Source organism: Plodia interpunctella, chromosome 11 (genome assembly GCF_027563975.2).
Source record: "Plodia interpunctella isolate USDA-ARS_2022_Savannah chromosome 11, ilPloInte3.2, whole genome shotgun sequence".
Taxonomy (NCBI): domain Eukaryota; kingdom Metazoa; phylum Arthropoda; class Insecta; order Lepidoptera; family Pyralidae; genus Plodia; species Plodia interpunctella.
Window position 1 is genome coordinate 5,838,277 of NC_071304.1, and position 17,657 is coordinate 5,855,933.

The 17,657-nt window shown below is 33.9% G+C and overlaps 1 protein-coding gene across 1 annotated transcript; it reads right to left on the reverse strand.

The window, feature by feature from the left end:
* Positions 1 to 280: 280 nt before the first annotated feature.
* Positions 281 to 17,374, reverse strand: LOC128673922 (chaoptin-like). Its single transcript, XM_053752095.2, has 6 exons — positions 17,096 to 17,374; positions 5,993 to 6,169; positions 4,827 to 4,971; positions 4,625 to 4,735; positions 1,549 to 4,538; positions 281 to 985 (listed from the first exon to the last, which is right to left on the reverse strand). Exons 2-6 carry the CDS (start codon positions 6,165 to 6,167, stop codon positions 699 to 701), a joined length of 3,708 nt encoding a protein of 1,235 aa, XP_053608070.1. The 5' UTR covers positions 6,168 to 6,169; positions 17,096 to 17,374; the 3' UTR covers positions 281 to 698.
* Positions 17,375 to 17,657: the final 283 nt, after the last annotated feature.

Consider the following 17,657-nt stretch of genomic DNA (forward strand, 5'->3'; position numbering starts at 1 on the left):
AGAAATACACGAATTGACACAAAGAATAAAGTGGGGCAATTTGCTTCGAGTTCATATATATACGGAGATTAAGCACGATGCTACGAAAAGGTCTGATGCTGAAATCACAATGAGTATTACATTATACCAACGTACGTACGTTCAGAATCGCAAATTCCTGTTTAACGAAGTCCTCAAAATTACTAAGCGCGTAATGAATCATTTCTACCAATTTACGTGAAGGTACGTTATTTCTTTGATGAATCTTTGATGTAGTATTAAAACAGAAAGACAATATTTTGAAAAAATATTTACTTTTGTACAATATTTACATAGGTAATGTAACATAAAGTTTTTATTCGTGAAATGAATAAATGAATTTAAATAGTATCGCTTTCATGAACAATCTTGAGTGTATTAAGATTTGTCCAGTTGAATAATATGCAAAATAAAAAATACTTAACCCTACAAGTAATTTGACACTATAAAACTTATCGTGACCTTATTTATAACACAGATATCTTATAGACAAATGCTCTTGTTAAGTACTCTACTTAGAACTTTAACGACCCTAACTTGAAGTTGTACCGTGTATAAAATTGTATTCAACTACAGTTCATCGAAATCGTAAATTTGACCTATTAATAGACCTCGTGTGTAAACATATTTACAAAATTGCTACTACAAATTCACATTCACTCGACGCACATTACTGGGTATCATCTGAGAAGGATGGTCCAGAGCGCCGCAACAAGGGTGTAGACGATATCGGTGTAGTTGGGCTGCGCGTCGCTGGAGAGCGCGCTGGCGTGGCACTCGGCCTCGTCGGCGCGCAGCTGCAGCAGCGGCACGCGCCGCCCGAGCTGGTCCCGGCAGGTGGCGCTGCGCACCGCGCGCTGTAGCTCGCTGCCCGCCTCGTTCTCCTGCAGCCAGCGCCGCAGCCACGCGCCCAGCCACGCCAACGAGCACTCGCACCGCAACGGATTCCCGCTCAGGATCAGCCCACCTGCCACAAATGTCCTCTTTATACCGAGCCCCTAGATTAAATATGCCTAGAAAAGTTCCGAGATCGCTATTAAGAATTAAAACTCATTACGGAAGGCTCCATAAAGTTTAATAAAATCCTAGCTTCTCCCCGCAGCTTGCGCGGTTGACATTAATTTTAAATCATTTTGTGTAGTTAGCACGTTTCCTCATTCTAGATTTTGTACTTATTTATTAACATAAAATTGTGGCCACTAAGTTAACATGAACTTTATTATATGTAGACAAAGGAACTATATAACTAACGGATATGCATTGTTGAACTTTGTTGCTCTAACGATCAGTCAGTGTTCCGACCTTATTTACCTATTCACTGAACTATTTTGATTGATTAAACCGTGATTAAACCACAGTATGAAACATCATCTATCATGATTTGTTACAATAGTGTTCCAGTATTCCTAAACTGAAAATAAGCGAAAGTAAAAAGCATACAAATTATTGTAACAACTAAAAATGAAATTAAGGATGTAATAAAGAACATAAAATCAAGAAAAAGCAATAACAAATTATAACTTTATTTACCTGACAACAATTTTGTTGCGACTTGGCTCCAGCTTGTGAAATTTGGATAGAATATAGCTGGATTCACTGTTGTTATTTGGTTATAACTTAGGTCGACTCCCAACTGCGGGATTTGCCCCAAGTGTTTCATAAACGCTGTGGGCAGCTTCGTCAAAGAAGTCTCAGTTATCCTAATGAAGATTTCTTGATTGTTGGAAAACGATTCAAAAGCTTCATCGGCTATTCTACGGAGACTAACTCCCTTTATTTCCAAATATCGTATATTTCTTGCATCTATTCCATGCAGCTGAGTATCCATAGTATCATCTGCCCAGTGTATAATTAATTTGTACAGGGAGGGAAGGGAAGATGTTACATTGGATAAGCGGAAAGTAGAATGATTTATCTTAGACCACGATTGAAGATGCAGTACTCGCAAGGATATTAGGGGACGGAAGGAATCTTGGTCAATTATGTCTAAGTACTTAAGCCCGTTTAAATTTAAATGAGATAAGTTACTCAACCATTTGAAACTATTTGGCGTGATTCTTACAATAGGATTGTATGATATATCGAGGACATTTAAATTATTCAAATGGAACCACATTTTTGGCACTAAAGAGGTAAGACGATTATGACTAAGATCTAAATGTCGAAGATTCACGAGCCGCTTTACGTCAGTCTCTTTAAAACTGTTAATGTAATTTGAAGTCAAATTGAGACTAGTTAAGTTTGTCAAAGGTAGATAAGGCACTGACTTTAAGCTTACATTTGCAAGATTCAAATGCCTCAAGTTCGGAAGGTTGTGAAACAGCTCCTTGAAGTTTGCTTTTATTGAGTTGGAGCTGAGGTCCAGGCGGCGCAGTCCCCCTACGCTCGAGAACGTGTTGTCAGACAATACCGTCAGCAAATTATTACCTAGATTTAAATTTAATAGGAATTGCGTGTTACGAAATATATTACTGTCTAGGTACTCTATGCGGTTGTTGGATAGGTCGAGGAACCGCAGCGTAAATCCTATTTGAGAAAGGGCTGTGACAGGAAACAAAGATATGTCATTATAGCTTAAGTCTAGATGTTCAATTATAGTATTCTTAAACACGTCTCTAGGCAGTAATCTTATACTATTATGTTCCAATTTAAGATACCTTAATTTATTTAAATTGTAAAATTGTTCTACGGACAGTTGCGAAATAACATTATATGAAAGATCTAATATTTGTAATGATACAAGTTCAGAAAATGATTTTCTTCTTAATGTGTTTATACCGTTTTTGTGCAAATCTAAAATTTCTAAGTGTATTGCATCGCCAAAAGCTTCACTCGACACATAAGTGATTTTGTTATGAGACAAAATGATTTGTCGTATAGAAGATTCTACTGCTATAAAGAAATTATTTGGCACTTCATACAATTCATTGTAGGAGCCGTCTAGTATATTCACAGAAATAGTAGATTCGCCGTCTATAAATCTTAAGTGGTTTCTGCTCACGTTGAGAGTGAATGTTACATCCGGATGCGAGACATTGCAAAACGAGTTGAGTGATAAATACGATAAGTTATTTCCCTGCAGCTCCAATATTTCCAGTTTCGGTAAATTAGCAAAGGTCTCGACTTCCATCGAATCGATTATGTTACCCGCAAGAGATAAATATCTCAAGTTTGGTAAGTTTGTGAAACTGTGCTTAGTTAAGTTATTGATTCGGTTATAAGATAAATCTAAGTTTCTTAAGTTGGTCATATACGTAAACGTGCGAATATGTATAGAGCTTAAAAAATTGTAAGCAAGTCTTATATTGCTTACAGGTAAGGATATATTTTGATAATTTTCTCCTATAACTATATCTACAATACGATTGTAATCTAAATTTAGATATTTAAGAAAAGGAAAAGTTATTAAGTCGGATAGTTTCAGAATATGGAAATCATTATTGTCAAACGAAAGCAAACTAAGATTTTCAAGACCTTCAATTTCGAACGGAAAATATCCACTGAATAGAGTAGAAGAAGACTCTAACACGTGCAGTGAGCCCGTTATGTTCGAGAAAGACTGCGGGTGTATGTAATATAAATCGTTAAAACTCAAATTAATCTCTTTTACGAGCATGGTCGGGGGGAAAACGTTTTTATAAATCTGCGCAATCCTGTTACCTCTTAAGTTGATAGTCCCCAGAGAAGTAGACCAGTCGAGGAATTCGTTTGGTAACAAATTAGATATCCGGTTGTAGCTTAAGTCGAGATAACGAATGGATCCTGGCTCTAGCGTTTGAAGTGCGGAGGGTATCGAAGTTAAAAAGTTGCCTGCGAGCGAGAGCGTTTGGATGCGGCTCGGGAGGGGGGGCGCCTCGTCCAGCTGGTTGTAAGCTAAAGATAAATGGCGGAGGCGCGCGACCTGGCCTAAGCTGTCCGGCAACTGAGACAATTTGTTGTGCTCCACTTCCAAGTGCTCCAGTGAATTTTTCAATGACAAGAACAGGTCCCGATGGATTGAAGTTAATTTATTGTACGACACTGACAATTTCTCGACTCGATTATTTGCGAACACCAAACGCGGTACGAAGGTAAGTTCATTAAGATCTAGTATTATTTGCCGTATTTGCACTTCCAGGAGCACGTAAATTTCCGAAGAGTCATTAATTTTGTTATTACTTAAATCTAACTTTTCAATTCTCCTATTTTTACTGCTCGAACATGAAGTATTATTATCGAATTTAACAAAATTATGTCGTACGTGTAACGATTGTAATTTAGGAAGATTAAATATTAAATCACAGGATAATTCGTGTAGAAAATTATTGGAAAGTTTAAGAATTTTAATGGTGGATGGGAGGGAATCTGGCCTGATACTCCTTAAGTAGTTTCCTTCAAGGTCTAATTGTACTAATCGATACAGCGATGTCAATGATTGTGATTTCAGCTGGGTTATTTGATTATTACTCAAAGATATACTCGTCAGCGTTTCTTCCAAGTGGTGCCATCGAATTTCTGGTCCGAGATGTGCAATATTATTGCTAGAACAATAAAAACAAAGTTATTTATAACTTCAGCAAGTTTTAATTTAAATGCATAGTATTCAAATTTCAAAACACGCTCTTACTTTTGTAGATTCAACCAGTTTAAAACTTTTAAATCTCTCAATCCTTGTTGCGGTATTTCAGTGAATTCGTTGTATCCGAGGTCTAGGGAGGCCAGCGTCGTAGCCATGGAACTGTAAAGAAAATTAATTTGAGAACTTTTTAGTTCTTACCGTAATAAATACGAATGAAAATATTTATGCATATCTATGCTGTATATATTACCTAAAAGAATGAAGTTCGATGTAATGTAATTTGTTTGCTACTAAAACTAAAGTCTGTAGTCTCAACCCGTCCAGCGCACTCTCTGTCAGAACTTCCAGATTTGACAAGCTGATATCCAAGTGTTGTAATTCCATGCGAGGCCAATCTGTAACAATAGCATGGTTTTTATTTTTGAACTAAACAAAAATACTGTTGCAGACTGAATAAAGATACTCCTACTCCTCATGGCGGAGGGTCGTGATATACAACAATTCTCTTGACAATATTAATAGAGTGGTTTGCCATTCTTGCTTCTTCTACTTCTTCTTCTTTTAAATTGTATTCTTGCCTTCTCCATGTAAATAATCAAAAACAATAAATTAAAAAAAAACAATTGAAAAAGTGCAAAGGCACACAATAACAAAATTGTTTGTTGGCGGTATGTTTAGTACATTTAGTATTAACAGCACATCTACCTACCCAAATACATTGCAAACTCGCCGCTTTTACCGCACTATAGAAGTTCATGCAGGTTAACTTGATATGCTGTTGACTGTACATACATAATCGTGTAGCCGTTATTTTCTAAATTAATCAACTGCCAACGTTCGTGTTCGATTACGATGCAAAATATGCAAATTGATATAAAAAATGGAGCAAACTTTTAGAGGGTTAACCATGGAATTGTTATGGCCGCGTAGACAACTACCGAACCTCTACTGATATAACTCCGTTTGTAATTACTCTCGTTGGAAAAAGGGTCCACTTTCCAACGACATAAATAAGTCACTACACTTTTTGAAGTAAAATTAGATCTGCAGTTTTTAGCTGTAGCGTAAAAGCACTCTAGTACACACTCAAACATTTTACGGTCGTGGTTATAGACATATTATTTGCCCGCGAAACCTCATAAAGTTTTTAGAAGTTATAACGTAGGATATCAGCATCGCACACCCTTTTGCCGCGTGTTATATTGTTTAAATAGATTTATTTATTAAAGAATTTGTAGCTATTTAATACTAATTCCCTTGTGAATGTTAGGATAAATCTCATAAAATCATATGACACACCGGTAATAAATATTTGAATTCCAGATGGTGAAAAAACACAGCGGGGGTGGTCGCGCATGGCTTCAGTCGCCCGGGCCAAACGGCAACTAGCAGTCTTCCTTGTGAAGCGATACCGACCTGGGAATCTGTGGAGTGGGACAGCGATGCAGGACATGTGGGCCTCCCGGCAGGAGCACAGCGGGCTGGTCGCGCAAGGCTCCAGTCGCTCGGGCGCCAGTGTGCCCACCAACAGGCAGGCCACCAGCGCCGCTTTCTGGAGCGCCCACCGCGCGCAACCATAGCCCAACACCATCACTGTAACAATTGTCTTTATTTTTTTTTGTTTCACTTTCTTTTTCCTTTTAACTTATTTAACATCTATTATTTTACTAAATTACGTATGTGAACATGCTGAACTTTTGCTCCTTTTTTATGTGATTTTCGATACAGGTACAACGATGGACGATGAAAATCGCCCTGAGGTGCCTAGTTAAAAAAGTACGAAATTTTCAGCGTTACATATCTCAAACCGGAAAAACGGACGTTATTGGATCATGCGAGTGATTCTTCGTCCATTTGTTACAGTAAATTTTCCCCGAATTACTGTACGTCGAAATTTATAAGCTTATCAGAAATCATATGTATCTGTGTATCATGCGTAAACCAAACATAGTGTTTTTTTTTCTAATCATAACTTAAAATAATTTTATTGAAACCTAGCACTAACAGCAAACAATGGCATTCCAACGTAGATTAATTCAAACTTAGCAGTGATTTTCGTGCAACTATAAATTCTGGTTCCCAGCCATACGTTACCACGTCCCGTAATGGCAACATTTCAAACCCTGGCAGCGAAATTCAGCTCCTAAAAGCAGTAAGATGGCGTCCAATGGCTTACACGATTTTGCCGAGGCGGAAAGATAAATAGAATTATTCGAGTCCAGCGGATCGTTCCATTTAAAACACTGACTGCCACTTGAATTTTAAATATTTTTTATTTATTTAATTGTATGAATGTCATGCTGTCGTTTAATTGATTTGCGAATGAGTGCTGGGTTTGAATCGTTGATTCAATATTTTTTTTCTTATTTGAATTGAATTTTATCATGATTATTAATAAAGGTATTTGATTAAATATAGTACCTGTCATTTTTGTCCTTTCTGTATTTTCCATAAGAGCTTTCCATTTATATTCATTTAAAATTGTATATGCAACAGTCGTCAAAGAATAATAGAGTCGGAAACATGAAATCCATCACAGTTAACCGCGAAAGTGGAATATAAAAACCCATCAAGCAAATACAGTGTTTGCGGCAAATTCATTGATTTATATGCCGAATAGCTATTGGCATGCATTCGATGAAGGATTATTTTGTAATATATTTTGGGATATCACCGCGAGTGAGCGCCAGTCTGCGGGAGTAGAGGATTGAGCGTTTTACGACAATCCACGCTCAATAATGTGAATCGTGATTCAATTTTTGCTGTCATCGTAAATATCATAATGTCCGTCTGCGAAATATAAAGCAAATATACTTTTAGTACGTATTTTGCAGTTACCAGTAGGAGATGACATGCGTTTGAAAAGAATGAGTTTTAAATAAGTATTTACAAACAAATAATGTACGTTTTCGAAAGTCAATATAATATTTTATATTTATCTCGAAACTAGTAGTGGTTTGTTCTATGTAACAGTTAAATAACAGATAAAATTTATAATTCGATTTCAGTATTATTAGTATTATAAATTATGCCCTGAATTAAAGAAGTATATTAGCAAGGAAACGTATTAAAAATATTCAGTTTCCTAATTCCTTGATTCTAGCTATAACAACATTGTATACTTATACGAAACTGACCCTTTTGGCCCTACTTTGTGTAACAGATTTCAACATTTTGTGTGAAAGTTCAAGGAAAAGGGTCTTATTAATTAATAAAACTGTACGTGTTCGCTGATCGGATCTAAATGAGAAGGATTTCGCTGCCGAGCCCTGCCATTTTGAGAATTCTTTGAACGTTCCTTTCACTTCAACTATAGCTATTTGTACGTGCGAAATCAAAAAGAAAAGAAATTTGATTTTATACACACGAACTCTCAAAGGGAATTTATTTGATAGCTAAAGTTGTTTGGTTATTTACGCTCTACGAAGGTGCTTTATGGAAGACGAGAAAGTAAAGATTGGAGTGCCGCCAAACGAGGCCCTGCGCTCGCTTCACTCGACACCACTCACCTATATAAAAACGTTCTTTCACATACCGGTTTTAATGATTAACTTTGAATTAAACGCAATAAATGCCATTTAAACGTAATATTTTAGTATTCGGTAATAATATTAAAGAAAAATCACACCACAAAAATCTGTATCATTACAAATGGTACAAATCGATGGTACTACCGACTCGAGAACTTAACAGTCATACGCTTTTGTTTTATACCACCATATTATTACTCTGACGACAGTCTCACTATAAATCACCGAATCGGGTAAATAGATTTATTTATTAAAGTACTTATAAACAATTCAAATCCATCGCGACCCATTTTCTACTCCCCAGTTTAAAGGTCAGCGAGCCAAATTTAAAACTATGTACCTACATAATACCTTCAATAAAAACAAAAACAAAGATAAATACAAACTAATTCAATAAGACTTTTATGTAGTAACATTTTTATTTTCTATTTAAGAGTTTTAAATTCATCGGGTGTGGCAAACTTTTCTCCTTACACTAGAATATAATTACTTGGTACCCTTACTTAAACCTTCAGAGTTTGTTTTCTTAAGTTCGTTATATGTGTAGTAATTCACTGGAAAAACTTTGTAGATTAAGATTATAATCTTAATAACTATAGTTACACGTAATAAAAGTAGTTTAGTTGTCCAAGATTGATTTTCAGTCATCATGTTTTTGCAAAAATAGATATTTATTTTAGATCTATTTCTAATAAAATCTATTTGATGTGTTCAAAAGCAAATCAAAAAAAATCCAAGAATATGCTTACGTAGGAGGTAGGCAGTCGTATTCATGAATTCCCTTCTGCGGTGCAACTTCTCTTAGGACTCACTATCTCTAATTACATAGTTTACAGATATATAAACTAATGTAATCGTAGTATTCTGTATCTATGCGCTATTTGGTGCTAATACTAGGTAGGTAAAAGTTCTGTTTACAGCCATTGGAAATGATTATCACGAACTATAATGATGGTAATGTAAAATACTATTATTTTTTTTGTTTAGATTAGATAATTAAATTATATTAGTTAAAAACAAACTACAGCTATTTTATTGACTGTGCGATAGAAAACGATCATCATGAAATAGTATTATCCAACTGTCTTGATACAAAATGACATTGAAATAACATAAAGTCCGAACATAAATGAACTCAGAGTCAGGAAATGTAAAACAATAGTGAGTCTGGGGATAGTGGAAAATCTGGCTTCAACGTTTTATTCATAAATCGGATTCAGCGCTCGGAATTGGAATTCGTTCGTAAGTAGGTAAATGTGAGAAATATATTCAATTTAGTTATGGCGATGAGCTTTATATATTTTCTGCCGTGATCATTATTCACGTCGCAACACAGTTCCTATTTGAATTTTGTCTACTGCATTTCCTTTTACGCTGTAATTGAAACATTAGGCACCAGGGACCGAAATTCGAAAAAAATAAACGAACTGAGAATGAAATTAAAAGATGAAGTACCTCGATGAAACAAGTGAGAAATTATTTGAAGAAATGCGAAGCAGTAATAAGTAGCACAAAAGTTTTTGCACAGATTTTCACGTTAAATGGTAATCTGGGAACATTCCAAGTGCCGCAATCGGATTAAGCGTCACCTTAAAATGTATTCGTAATTTTTTTAAAATGATTCACGGTAAAATGTCTGTCATTGCTGCGCTATCCTTTGATTCGTTTTACAATTTAAAAAATAAGTTGTAGTCATTCAGTGAAGGAATACGAAAAATGCTCGAAATTGTTACGAACATTTGGTTATTTGGGTTCCGATATTTTAATAAAATACATAAGACTTTACACAAGCTTTGAGCAACTGAAGTTGCAAGTCGGAATCACAATTCGTCGGAACATAATTCTTAGATAATTTATTTCACATAGGCTTATTGGCAAGGAGATCGAACGCTATCAGATCGAGTAGGTAGCTTATCATTGAATGACAATAGGGGCAACAATAGGTCTCCAAGATAAATCCCATAGATTTAATCAGTTAAACAAGTTCAAGCCGCCTTCTAAAGTTAAAGCGTTTCTATAAAAATTAACGCTTTGTTAAATAAACTCCAAAATTTTCACTTTCTTTATAAAGTTGCAAACAAAATTTGTTTTGAAAATGGCAAGTATAAAAGAAAATGTCAAGTTACTGAGGCTATCAGTCACTTAAGAGAAGTTATTTCTGATTTGTTTAAAAGCAATTTTGTCTCAAGAGATTTAGGAAAAGGTCTGTACAGGAGAATTTCCGTATACAATTTTTGTTATGAATTGTGGAAATTTTATATATTGAAAGTTACAAATACTTACTTAATTGTAGTTACAAAATAATATGGTACACTACATTTTAAAAAATTATGCAAGTTATTCAGTTTTGTTTGAAATATAGGGAAAGAGTACCAAACAAAATGTTATAATTATAAAAATACATAGCATGACATAGCATGTGACAAGAAGCGCATATACCTATGTATAGACGCTTATTTTGTATAACACCATGTGGTGTTGTATCACAGATATATAATTTAAATAATTTCATTTTCGAAAACATATAATTAGAGTTTAAAAACATATACATTATTATTATTAAAATGGCGACTCTGTGAGGCCCGCTTTGTGCAATGTTAAAGCAGCGATTCGTACGCGATTGTGCCTCAAAGTAGCGAAACACAGCATTTCCGAGAGTTAAATACATTATTCTCGAAGCCGTAATCAAACATAAAAAGAATACAGAATGGTTTCTTCATTCAGATTGTGCTTCAAACAGCATCCCTGACTGGCACATGATCTCAGGGGATCTATTTATGACAATTTTTTCTGTCCAAACTAATATTACAAAGAGAAAAGATATGTATTTGTGTGTAAGGAATAAACTCAAAAACTACTGATTTTGATGAAATTTTCCACAGTAGTAACAAAGGCTACATTTTTATTATGGTTTTTCACAAGCGAAGCCGGGGCGAGTCGCTAGTATGTTCTATGAATGAAAGGATTTTCCATTTAAATTAAAGTAATACATTGTTTTTAGGTTTAATTTGTATTAATATATTTGGAATTTATACAATCGTTGTTTTTGCTATTTTCCCAACGTAGATAAATAAATACATACATTAAATTTAATAGAATTTCCTAGGATTTAAAAGTACGACTTATATTATAGATTGCCATACAAAGTCATTTGATTATGGATTTACATTACTGCGGTAATGGCTTACTAACCAAATGTCAGATACATTACGTTTAGGATTTAAAAAAAACTGTTCTGTTTTGCCTGTAGTTTGAAATCGAAACAATGGTACGAACATATTGGGTGAAACACCCGTGAAAGTTGAATTTTGCGCTTCAGAAGATAGCGTTTCGTTTTATGGATACCAGAATTTTTGTACAATCAAGAGAAATGTTTAAAAATTCCATGACTACCATAGTGTAAATAACTATATGGCATGAATATATAAATTATTTGATTTTGACTTATATCTGGACTACTTGGTGTGGAATTGAAAAGCTTGTGTTAAGTCCAAAATAATTGCTGCTGTACAGGGCTCAGGTGCAGCAGGAACATAATCCAACCTATTTCTTGCTATTCTTAATTACCTTATTCTTATTTACATGACTAGATTTTGCTAAGTATTCTAGTAAGAATTTCAGGTAATTCTCTCTTAAGCTGATATTTTTATATCTAGGGATGCTTCCCTAAATACAGAAATATTAGCTTTTTACGCCTAGTAGTTTTGTATTGATAAATGATAATGATAGACATCTGTGTAACTTACATTGTAAGGATCTCCTAAAAGTCTTTATTTTATTTATTCTTAAACAAAGCATTTAAAAGTTTTTTTGTATACAAATTTTAATTGATTAGCCTAATTAATCCATTTATGGAAGCGGTATGAACGTGCCAAGTCACATCTTGAAGACTATTAACTATTTAAAAGCGCTTTGACATTCTACTTAAGTATACATATAGGGACAAATCACATAAATTGAATTAGCCTCATAAATAATATCAAGACTCTCAGCTTCATACAGCTCTCAACTCAGCTACATAGCTCAACAATACTATATTTTAAAACATTTCACATACAAATTAACATCCAATAATCTTTGGAAGTCCTTAAGTCACGGAGGTCGGTAATGAATATTTAATATAATACGCAATTTTAAATGATCTATACATAAAAGAGTGTTCAAATTCCCTGCAGAAAACCATAATACTGCGTAATTTGACCGCTATCCACAGCCTAATTAACTAGCATTTCTATAAATATTTGAAACATTGTGGTTTGGTTACTAAACTTGAACTGGCCGCTCGTTAGTTCTATTTCGTATTGATTTTAAAATCTAAAGCTTTATCATCATTTCAGCCTCAAGAAGTCCACTGCTGGACATAAGACTGACTGAAAGATGCCTGCGTCTAGAAGCGTCTTCGTGCGACCACTAATAAATAAGTATCATACTTATTAACATATTTTTTATTAATGTTACTAACATGAATAAAAAAATATGGAAAACGTATTGCGGTTTAATTTGTCTTTAATTTTATGTATTAATTGTGTGATGGTATTTTTTAATTCTCATTAAATTATTTACGTATCATCATGTCATACCAATTACCAGACATTACAATCACATTTACTTGTGTAAATCATATTAATTTTTTATTTAAAAGAAGTATCAGATTTGGCTTGATAACTTTTAAAAAGCATCAAAACCATAGATAAAAGAAATATATAAAAACATTACGATGTCGCACATATAGCTAGTAACTGGGCTAAAATGTATAATTCGATTTCAGTATTATGAATAATTTTGAATATTAGTTAATTTTATTCATAAACATCTATTTTGGATATATTATATAGGTTTTATGAAGCTACTATTTCACCATCTTGGACGCCTAATGTGTTTGGAAAATAAAGGCTTAACATTTATATGAAACTACTATGTGCCGCTAGTCCCCGAACAGAAAAACGTTTCAGTGAGTAAATAATACTTTTCTACCGTACATAATTTGACCAATTACACTTGAATGTATAATAATGTGCATGATAAGAACTATTATAGGTAAGTATTAAATTGGTATCTAGAAAATTGTAACATAAAATACTTAAACACAATTGGAAACGAATATATATGTACTTTCACTTACTTAACTTATTGGATTTTATGCTTAATATTTTATATAATTATTTAAAAGCATTGCTTTCAAATTATATTACCTACTATAATTAATCTTAATAGCCTAAAAATAAAAATCTTTAATTTTTATTTTTAGACTATATAATTAAACTATAATTTTTATTTTTAGACATAAAATCAAAGCGATTTCGTACGTGTTATAAGTAAAGGAAATTTACGAAGTCTGATAATCTCCTTGTTTGCGAAACTTTGAACGGCTCTTAAACAACGTGAAAGACGATGCTGGGGAGAAGGTTGAGCGGTCTTTAGAAAATAAATATTAATTTAAAGTTTATAATCACTGTTACATTGTATACTATAATATATAATAACTATATCGGTATGTATCGGTATCTTTCTACTTTGACGTAGACTTATAAAAGAGGAATTAATTAGGGATAACAACTAAGTTTTGAAGAAATCATTGACGATTTGAAAATTGAGTGGAAGTCTGCAAGTAGACAAGTCTAAAAATGAGGGCTATGGTTTAGTCTACTTGTCCGTCTCCGGGTTCCAAGTAACTACCCTATCTACTATACTACCTATATATAAGTCAACTATCTTTTTCAGGTTCAAGAAAAACAAATAATCAGTTAAGTACCATTCTACGGAATAAATAGGGAAAGAAAACAAATGCCACTCTAGCCCTATTTGATGTGTTTATTCTGGTCGAGAAATGCCATGGTTAATTGCCTTATTAAGAATATCGTCACAGCAGAGGCTTGAAAACTAAAATATAACAGTTAGTGGCATTAATGTTAAAGTGGAATATATTTCATATTCCACTATCCCATTTCACTAATATTTGGTGAGTACCTATGTTTGTTAATTCTTCGCGCTCAAACGTCTGGGCCAATTTAGTTTTAGTACTTTTTATCCCAAAAGTATAACGATGCCGTATGTAAATAAATATTGTAAATGGTATTTGTAAGTTCTTATTACGTTGCTGGTATTATATACCTAACTCAACGTTAATGGAAATTGGGAAAAATGGCGTCTCGTCGTCAATGAGGCGTGAAGTTGTGCTAACGTGACCCAGAACTATCCAACCGATTGATGAGACTTACCCTACACAATATTTGTTTCGTAGCTCGGAGTAATAAATTATACATACATCCTAAGTAGTTTCAAACTGATGGCACATATCGAATGAAGGTTACCATCGAAGGTAGAGAATTATCGGTAGATCACATTGGATATGCAGACCGACAAAGGAAATTCTGTAATTGTTCATATCTATTTTCGTGTTTTGATTGTGTGTCACGCATTTGTGTTATTCTAGTGCATCGAAGTATTTATTCAGGTGAGCTAATGCATTATACCCCAAGCTCTAACTAAGCGACAAATTTATATTGGAAAATTTCAAAAGTAATTTTAAAATGTAATTTTCTTATTACATTTATTCAACAGCAGCGACCCACTCACTAGGCTAGATAAGTTTACCAATCTATACAAGGTAGCGCGATGCGAGAAGATAGGCCAATATTGACATGACAAAAACATCTAAATCAAAGTTAGTTCTATGTCACACATGTCAAACCGTTGGATTCTACGTTAACAAAAAATAAATTTGAAAATTGAAAAACGTAAGTACTTAACAACGTTACATCTGTCTGGCAATTTTTATTCCTCAAAGGCTATGTGTAGAATATTACCGCGCATATTACATTATACAAGCTTCATATTTATAAATGTCACCCGAAAAACCTCGAGTTTAAAAAGGGTTCTATACCTATACTGTCAAAATACAGCTAGGATGTCATTTTTATGCTTTTCATGTAAACAGTGTTTTGTTTGACCAGCCTTTTTCGCATAAAACCAATAAAAAACTGAAAGGCAAGTAGAATAATAATTGGAATAGGTCGTTAATGGAAAACTAACACGGCAGGACGGTCCGTTGATAAAATACCAGTGGAAATGTTAGGAGAGATATCTTTCTCTCAACTCGTTTGTCACAGAGACTATTGCGAATATATTTTCGCTAATGAATATGATATAAAGGCGATGATTTTCGTTATTCTGTTCTTTGATTTATCAACAAGCACAAATAAAGTACAATGTAAATTTAAAATACTTTTGCTTTTATTGATTTCTTAAACCTAAGTGACTACATTACTATGCAGTCACTTAGGTTTTTTTCATATTCGTTTCGGTTAGGGTGGTCGTCTCTTATATACTTAATTTTCTCCAGTCCCAATTCTAGTATCCCGGTAAAAATGAGACAATTAAGATAAAACTATTTATATATATATATATATATATATATATTTTGCTATATTACTAAAACCTCTAGAAATTTCAAGCGAGCTAATGCTCAAAAAAAATTAAAGATTGATTGAAATTTATTGAAATGAAAGCCAAATAGTAAAAGGGAAGAGACAGTTGAAAGACAGGGCGACATATGAAATACCGTTTTCGTATTCTGGAAAATGGGAGCAAAACTAACACAAAAGAATAAGTATACCGTTTTTGCTTCCATTTTCCTATGTGGAATATATCCCTGAAAAATAGATTTCTATTTATTTATACTAAGTATGTGAAAAATATGTCGTCAAATGTGATTTGCGTGTTAACGGTCTGAAAACATGAGAAAGACCGTGCGAGAAGGAGAAGAATAGGTAGGAAAACGGATCCTGGGCTCCGTCCGGCAACAAGGCTAAAATGAGAGAGAGAGGTATGTGAAAGATTTATACTTCTGATATTTCTGTCAACGGGCAATCTATTTGTTAAATTGATTTAAATGAAAGGAATATACACAATATTGCTCCAGTTTTCAATAACATCTTTCAAATGTATGAAGAGAGAAACTGGTATGATCCATTAGCGGTTGACAGGAACCGGGTCACAATTCGAATCAGGTTTAAAACCCAAGCTTGACTGTACCAATCGTAGCAACTAGATATGCCTAGCCTCGCGGGAAATAGGGGTAATAATAAATATATCTCCCAAAACAATGAAAATTAAAAAAGGATCATTCTTATAATTTCATTTATTTTATTTTCTTTACGACGTTTAATTCAATTGATACTCCTTCAAAAACGCGACAAGAATTGTAGGTATTTGAAGGGTGTCAAAATAGTTACCTTCCTTTAATGAATTCGTAAGGTTGTTATTATATACCCACACAAAAGTAAGTATAGTGTAGTAGAGTCATGTAAAATGGCACCAAACATCAAAGCGAAGCTCAAGTGAGTTATTTCATGCTGTAAATTACTGTCAATGGGTCTTAATTGCGATCATGGAAATTACTGTTGGCCTTAGTAATCTCTTGCTATTTCTGTTTTAAATAATATATGTCACACTAAGATTACGTTCTTCCTTCTTTAAATTAAAGACTTAAACCGAATTCATATTACAGTCGATTGCGTGTATTCAAAACACATTGTAATTTTTAAAATATTATCGATACTTTAATCATAGCAGTTTTAACGAAGATGACGCAAATTTTATTTAAATAATGGATATCTGCATTACTCGTTAAAATTCGATTCGATTCAAATGTGAACAAATATTCAAATTGATGAATCCGCCGGAAAAATAGTCGCTCGGATTTTCCGCCAATGTGTAAATAAAATTGTGTTCCAATCAAATTACATACAAGCCAAAAATTTAATCGAAACAAACATATAGTCTACCTATCTATATTTTTTTAACTAGTAGGTTTAATTTTACTATCAGTAGCCAGTAAAATGAATAGGTACCTAGTTAGTCACCGGTTGTAAATTAGTAAACTATTTAAATTAAATCAGATTACATTTGCAATAAAAAATAAATATATTTGTCAAAAGTTGGCATTCTAAATTATAACTGAAATAAATAATACTTGTTTTGTACTTACGAATTGCTAACTATTATTTAATCACATCGCATAATCACCAAATCGGGTAGGAATCCAAAGTTACAGTTTAAAATTTTCCTGTTAAATTATTCAGTAACATCAGTCACTAGTTTTAGTTTCACTGGGGTGTAAAGGGATTCGTGGTACATTTTAAGTTTAAGTTAAGTGGTCGGCAGGGGCGCTGGGAGCGCGAGACACGGACACCGCTCTCTGACGGCGGCCGACAGCGGACTGCCGTCGCGAGCCGCAGTGGGCGGGCAGCGCCACAACCTCACTACACCTTCCAGGTACCCGTACCAGGCACCTTATCTGCCTTTTGAAAATTTCCAACAAAAATATTTGCCTCCTTACATACTAACAAACTGTAACTTTATTGAGCTCTGCAAACTCGATAACATTGTCGCCTTAACCGTGTGCCTCTTAGAAATTTTAGATTTTAAATCTCAACCTCTCTGAAGACAGAGACATTGGAGTGTTATTTAGTTACTTCAAGTCTTATTACATTTTAAGCATTGTATTTTTTAAGAGTTGAGTGAGTACATGCAGACATTTCTCATGCAGC